Genomic DNA, 7876 nt, shown 5'->3' with positions numbered 1-7876 from the left:
ATAAAACTTGAATTTTACGAAAGCCTTCAAACTAAAACAAAATGAATAAGATTTTCCAGTTAACCCTAGATATGAAATCGTACCTGCGCGTAACCCTAAAGGAAATCCTGTATCCATATGGAATCATTGTAGGAAAAAATAAAATAAAAATATGCAAACATGCTTTATTTTACCAAAACTATACAAAAGTAAAAGAATAACATTCTCGAACAAATTTCACCCTCAATTATAATAATTAAACTTAACAGAATATATTTTTGATTTATTAGAAAAAACTTTGATATAAAAAAGATCTTATCAATTGAGGTACTGTAATGATAAAGACACGTCATTCAGCAAAAAAGATTTTCTAATATACGAACTAGGAGCTATAAAGAATCCCCTAGGCATATTGTTCATCCTGGGAACCACAGAAAACATCGGTCCTGGAATAAATAAAAACGGATATATTATTTACACTCCAGCAGCAAACACTTGAGTTTTCAACCATGATGATATGTTCTGGTGAATTTTATGCTTGTATATGCAATAAAACTTTTTTTTTTTTCTAATAACTTTGTTTCTAGTATATTTTCAATGTGTGAATGCAATATGAAACAAATACAGTTACCTGCTACTTGATGTCCTCATCATCATCTTCACATTTGTTGCAAATGACACTAGTGTCGCGGATAGACTGCCCTCATACAGTACGAGCAGTATATCCTTGTTTGGCTAGCTGTTTTCCATTCGCAGATACTGCATCTCTTCTTCCCTTGGCCTGCCTGCTGGCGATGGGGTTCCTCATTGCTTGTGAGAGAGAAGCAGGAACGGATGAGGTGGCTGGCTGACAACTTCATCCCAGTCTGTTGCAATCTCTTTTCTGCCCAAGGCTGGACCAACTGCCTGGCGAGACTGTGCATGAAGAGGCGCCTAAATTTTGTTTAACAGTTTTGCTGAAGCTTGCTAAGAATAAAGCAATTTATCACAGCAATATTTAGCATGGCATAAAACAAGCAAAGTGGCCAGCGTCTGGTTTTCCGGTTGCAGCTGTACCTGGCACACATCATGTCCAGTATATCCACTCCTCCCTTTGTTTTATTATAAAAGTGTATTGCTTCAGGTTTGTTTCTTTCACCGATAGCAGAAGAGTTGTGCTTGGATGACAGCAGTAGCACAATTTTATCCTTTTTCGGTTTGAATGACACCATACTCACATTTTCATGGAACAGAAAGATGCTGGAATCTACTGGCCTACTTAACTTTTTGTCCACCATTATTTTAGGAACATCCCCTTTCCTTCTTGAAGTCCCAATTAGGTAGGTGTTCCTCTTGTACAGCTCTTTCACCAGGGACAGCGAAGTAAAGCAGTTGTCCACTGTGATTGTACGGTTGCTGTCTAAGAAGGGTTCTGTAAGAGTCATAGTGTAATATTCCCCCAGTTTACCAGGAACTACTTGGGGCCGTCTGTATTTAGCAAGGTCCACAATGCCATTTAACATGTAACTGTTCCTAGCATCACATGCCATATTTATCTTTATGCCATATTTGGTTGGTTTGTTCTGCATATAGTAGCGGAAAGGACACCGTCCCCTAGATTCAACCATCTGCTCATCAACAGTGATTGCATTTCCTGGCACATAATTTTTCTGACAATTATCAAGAAAACACTCCCATGTGTTTCGCCAAGGAGCCAGCTTGTCAGTCTTTATTCTTTCATTCCGTGTTGTGTGGTCATCAAACCTGAGTGACCTGAGGAGGAAACTGAATCTTTTTTTTTTTTCATTCATCGCAGAACGATATAAGGGAGACCCATGCTGTTTGCTCCACATTTCAGCAACAGTGATACGGTTATCTTGTTTCGCACCGCTCTGGATTAGTATGCCCATTAGTGCTTTTATCTCCTCTGGGCATGTGTGTGCAACTGTTGCATTTTTGGTTTTATATTTCTGTGCCAGCATATCTATCCTCATATTTGTGTACCTTACAATGTCGGCCACCATATCTTCATCCACGAAAAGAGAGAAGAACTCACTGGGGATGATTGCTACTCTTGATACAGCTGTGAGGCCAGGAGTGTAGGGGACTCGTGGGTTTCTTGCAGTAACTCTCCTAGGCAGAGCTCTCCTTGACCACAGTTTTATCGGATAACCGACATTGTGTAGCTGATATTTGAAAAATAGTACTAGGGCATGAAGATGTATCCTGGGTTGAAGAAGGGCTAATAGTGGGAGGATGGTTAGTCTGAACATTAGAAGGGCCAGCAGTAGGAGGAGGACTGATAGCAGGAGGAGTTGCGATGGTGGCAGTAGGAGATGACACTGGTGACATCTGGGGTTCATCAAGCATCATCATCGGCATGTCACCGATGTCAGAGTCCTCTGAATCACTGTAGATGATTCGTCGTTTCCTTGGTAGTAGTGTTGAGGTAAACAGAGAACGTCGTAGCTTTTTTACCTTATGTGGTGAAACAAGTCTTTGTAAACTGCCATTTGGGCATATAATCACAGGCTCAGGAGGGGCCTTGTGAGGTGTTACAGTTGCACGTATTACTCCAGAATGATCAGTATTACACTCAATAATGGTGACAATTTCATCACTGTCAGTCTGTAGAGGGTCTTTGTGAGGTGTTATCACTGCTTGCATGGAACCTGAAGTACCAATCTCACACTCAATTAGTCTGTGATTGTGAGGGCAAGGCACAGGAGGTGGACGGACCAGCCTTAGGGGAGGGGTGGGGAGACTCAGTAATTCCATAATAAGAAATGTCACTGTCCATTCCTTCATCATGGGTAGTGTACAATAACCTATCAAAAGCTGAGGTATTCACCAAGGCATCTAAGTCGAACCTGGACAGTGTTCTCTTACGTTTCCTGGGCATTTTATCACACTAAAAAAAATAATAATAATACTATATATGGAATAATGTAAGTCATGTTTCACTTTGTACAAGATCTAATAAGGCTATTACACTCTCAAAACATAGTCATTATGTTATTTACATGTGGTAATGGCCTTTTCTGAAAAATATAGTTTTCACCATGTACTATCATATTAGGAAATGCTGTGCCATTTGGATACATGAATACTCACCAAGAGTAGATGAATAGGAGCAGCACGTTACACACCTTACAGTATGAAGAAGTTGTGTTGAAATGCCCGCCAAAGCACCTTCTGAGCCAAGGAAGTATGAATTGTGGGAAAAATTTGGCGGGAAATACAAAAGTACAGGGGGAGCTGTGCCATTTGACACGGGATTTCCCAAGGAGATGTGGAAGGTTGAGATTATCCTTCTCTCTCTCTCTCTCTCTCTCTCTCTCTCTCTCTCTCTCTCTCTCTCTCTCTCTCTCTCTCTCTCTCTCTCTCTCTCTCTCGAGTGAGCTGGAGATAAAGAGATTGTGTTTTCGATATGAATTAAGCTTAACATAGAGACGACAGGCGAAATCTAGCCGAGGCCCTTTGCGTCAATAGGCGTAGATGATATATATATATATATATATATATATATATATATATATATATATATATATATATATATATGTATATATATATATATATATATATATATATATATATATATATATATATGTTGTGTGTAATTGTGTTTACCTCAAAATTTTACTCAAATTCATAAATCAAATCACGTAGTTTATTATTATTATTATTATTATTATTATTATTATTATTATTATTATTATTATTATTATTATTATTATTATTATTATTATTATTATTAGGGCCTATTGAAACCAGAGAAAAAGATAATTTTTCGCGAGTTCTAAATGGTTCCCCAAATGGATTCAGAAGAAATTATCATAGACATAGCATGGATTTCTCCGAGGAATCTGACGAACCGAAGACAAACAACACTGAAATGTCTCTTGAAATCTCGAAGGAGAATAGCGAACTAAGCAAAGAAGATCCTGAAAAACTATAAAAGACAGAAGAGAATAGAGAAGGAAAGCCTGTACATGAAGAAGTATAAAAAATAGCCTTTAATTATAGAGGTAAGTCACATAAAAACTGAGGTCAAATAGCCTCTACTATTAGCGGTTAGTCGCCTTAAAACAGAGGTCTTGAAGAGCCTCTAGTGCTAGAAATAAAGCACCCAAAAATAAATGTCAAAGAGCTTTTAATGTTAGAGGTAAGGGGATTAAAATAAAGGTCGAAGAAACTCTAATGCTAGAGTATAGCACCTCAAAATAGAGGTCAAAGAACCTCTAATACTAAAGGTAAGGAGCCTAAAAACAGAGGTCAAAGACCCTCTAATGCTAAAAGTAAGGAGCCTCAAAATAGAGGTCAAAGACCCTCTAATGCTAAAAGTAAGGAGCCTCAAAATAGAGGTCAAAGAACCTCTAATACTAAAAGCAAAGAGCCTCAAAACAGGCCAAAGACCCTATAATGCTAGACGTAAGAAGCCTCAAAATAGAGGTCAAAGAACCTCTAATGCTAAACGTGAGGAGCCTCAAAATAGAGGCCAGAGAGCCTCTAATGCTAAAAGTAAGGAGCCTCAAAATAGAGGTCAAACAACCTCTGATGCTAAAAGTAAGGAGCCTCAAAACAGAGGTCAAAGAGCCTCTAATGCTAAACGTAAGAAGACTCAAAATAGAGGTCAAAGAGCCTCTAATGCTTAAAGTATGGAGCCTAAAAATAGAGGTGAAAGAGCCTCTAATGCTAAAAGTAAGGAGCCTCAAAATCGAGGTCAAAGACCCTCTAATACTAAAAGTAAGGAGCCTCAAAATAGAGGTAAAGAGGCTCTAACGCTAAAAGTAAGGAACCTCAAGATAGGTCAAAGAGCCTCTAATGTTAAATATAAGGAGCCTTAAAACAGAGGTCAAAGAGCCTCTAATGCTAAAAGTAAGGAGCCTTAAAATAGAGGTAAAGACCCTCTAACGCTAAAAGTAAGAAGCCTCAAGATAGGTCAAAGAGCCTCTAATGTTAAATGTAAGGAGCCTTAAAACAGAGGTCAAAGAGCCTCTAATGCTAAAAGTAAAGAGCCTCAAAATAGAGGTCAAAGAGTCTCTAATGCTAGAAGTGAGCAGCCTCAAAATAGAGGTCAAAGAGCCACTAATGCTAAAAGTAAGGAGCCTCAAAATAGAGGTCAAATACCTTCTAATGATTAAAAAAAATACCCGTAAACTAATTATGATTAAATGCTACATATAATATAAGTCTCTCTCTCTCTCTCTCTCTCTCTCTCTATCTCTCTCTCTCTCTCTCTCTCTCTCTCTCTCTCTATATATATATATATATATATATATATATATATATATATATATATATATATATATATATATATATATATATATATACATATATATATATATATATATATACATATATATATATATATATATATATATATATATATATATATATATATATATATATATGTATATATATATATATATATATATAGAGAGAGAGAGAGAGAGAGAGAGAGAGAGAGAGAGAGAGAGAGAGAGAGAGAGAGAGAGAGAGAGAGAGAGATTAATATATCATCGTTTTTCATCTTCCTATCCAAGCATTGATCGATTTCCGACCTTTCTGACTCAAATTCATAAATCAAATCACGTAGTTTATTATTATTATTATTATTATTATTATTATTATTATTATTATTATTATTATTATTATTATTATTATTATTATTAGGGCCTATTGAAACCAGAGAAAAAGATAATTTTTCGCGAGTTCTAAATGGTTCCCCAAATGGATTCAGAAGAAATTATCATAGACATAGCATGGATTTCTCCGAGGAATCTGACGAACCGAAGACAAACAACACTGAAATGTCTCTTGAAATCTCGAAAGAATAGGCTCAAAGAGATCCTAAAACTATAATGCAGAAGAAAATAGAAGGAGCCTCAAAAAGTATCAAATAGCCTCTAATTATAGAGGAGCCTCAAAATAGAGGTCAAATAGCCTCTAATGCTAAAGGAGCCTCAAAATAGAGGTCAAAGACCCTCTAATGCTAAAATAAAGGAGCCTCAAAAATAGAGGTCAAAGAGCCTCTAATGCTAAAAGTAAGGATCAAAATAGAGGTCAAAACTCTAATGCTAAAAGTAAGACCTCAAAATAGAGGTCAAAGACCTCTAATGCTAAAGTAAGGAGCCTCAAAATAGAGGTCAAAGACCCTCTAATGCTAAAAGTAAGGAGCCTCAAAATAGAGGTCAAAGACCCTCTAATGCTAAAAGTAAGGAGCCTCAAAATAGAGGTCAAAGACCTCTAATGCTAAAAGCAAGGAGCCTCAAAATAGAGGTCAAAGACCCTCTAATGCTAAACGTAAGAGCCTCAAAATAGAGGTCAAAGACCTCTAATGCTAAACGTAAGGAGCCTCAAAATAGAGGTCAAAGAGCCTCTAATGCTAAAAGTAAGGAGCCTCAAAATAGAGGTCAAAACCTCTAATGCTAAAAGTAAGGAGCCTCAAAATAGAGGTCAAAGAGCCTCTAATGCTAAACGTAAGGAAGCCTCAAAATAGAGGTCAAAGAGCCTCTAATGCTAAAGTAAGGAGCCTCAAAATAGAGGTCAAAGAGCCTCTAATGCTAAAAGTAAGGAGCCTCAAAATAGAGGTCAAAGACCCTCTAATGCTAAAAGTAAGGAGCCTCAAAATAGAGGTCAAAGAGCTCTAATGCTAAAAGTAAGGAGCCTCAAAATAGAGGTCAAAGACCCTCTAATGCTAAAGTAAGGAGCCTCAAAATAGAGGTCAAAGAGCCTCTAATGCTAAAAGTAAGGAGCCTCAAAATAGAGGTCAAAGACCCTCTAATGCTAAAAGTAAGGAGCCTCAAAATAGAGGTCAAAGAGCCTCTAATGCTAAAGTAAGGAGCCTCAAAATAGAGGTCAAAGAGCCTCTAATGCTAAAAGTAAGGAGCCTCAAAATAGAGGTCAAAGAGTCTCTAATGCTAAAGTAAGAGCCTCAAAATAGAGGTCAAAGAGCCTCTAATGCTAAAAGTAAGGAGCCTCAAAATAGAGGTCAAATACCTCTAATGCTAAAGCAAGGAGCCTCAAAATAGAGGTCAAAGACTCTAATGCTAAAAGTAAGGAGCCTCAAAATAGAGGTCAAAGACCCTCTAATGCTAAACGTAAGGAGCCTCAAAATAGAGGTCAAAGACTCTAATGCTAAAAGTAAGGAGCCTCAAAATAGAGGTCAAATACCCTCAATGCTAAACGTAAGGAGCCTCAAAATAGAGGTCAAAGAGCCTCTAATGCTAAAAGTAAGGAGCCTCAAAATAGAGGTCAAATACCCTCTAATGCTAAAAGTAAGGAGCCTCAAAATAGAGGTCAAAGACCCTCTAATGCTAAAAGTAAGGAGCCTCAAAATAGAGGTCAAAGACTCTCTAATGCTAAAAGAAAGGAGCCTCAAAATAGAGGTCAAAGAACATCTAATGCTAAAAGTAAGGAGCCTCAAAATAGAGGTCAAATAGTCTCTAATGCTAAAGTAAGGAGCCTCAAAATAGAGGTCAAAGAGCCTCTAATGCTAAAAGTAAGGAGCCTCAAAATAGAGGTCAAATACCCTCTAATGCTAAACGTAAGGAGCCTCAAAATAGAGGTCAAAGAGCCTCTAATGCTAAAAGTAAGAAACATCAAAATAGAGGTCAAAGACCTCTAATGCTAAAGCAAGGAGCCTCAAAATAGAGGTCAAAGAGCCTCTAATGCTAAAAGTAAGGAGCCTCAAAATAGAGGTCAAATACCCTCTAATGCTAAAGTAAGGAGCCTCAAAATAGAGGTCAAATACCCTCTAATGCTAAAAGTAAGGAGCCTCAAAATAGAGGTCAAATACCCTCTAATGCTAAACGTAAGGAGCCTCAAAATAGAGGTCAAAGAGCCTCTAATGCTAAAAGTAAGAAACATCAAAATAGAGGTCAAAGACCATCTATTGCTAAACGCAAGGAGCCTC

General features: G+C 37.3%; 1 protein-coding gene across 1 annotated transcript in view; it reads right to left on the bottom strand.

The window, feature by feature from the left end:
• LOC137641240 (piggyBac transposable element-derived protein 4-like) overlaps positions 1-1982 on the bottom strand; it is an 18555-nt gene extending 16573 nt beyond the window's left edge. The window contains exon 1 of the mRNA XM_068373673.1: positions 1036-1982. Within this exon, the coding sequence (XP_068229774.1) occupies positions 1036-1982 (947 nt within the window). The remainder of the gene's footprint in view (positions 1-1035) is intronic.
• Positions 1983-7876: the final 5894 nt, after the last annotated feature.

This window comes from Palaemon carinicauda, chromosome 5 (genome assembly GCF_036898095.1).
Source record: "Palaemon carinicauda isolate YSFRI2023 chromosome 5, ASM3689809v2, whole genome shotgun sequence".
NCBI classification, from domain to species: domain Eukaryota; kingdom Metazoa; phylum Arthropoda; class Malacostraca; order Decapoda; family Palaemonidae; genus Palaemon; species Palaemon carinicauda.
The sequence above is the reverse complement of the archived record's forward strand: the minus strand, read 5'-3'. Positions and strand labels throughout refer to the sequence as shown.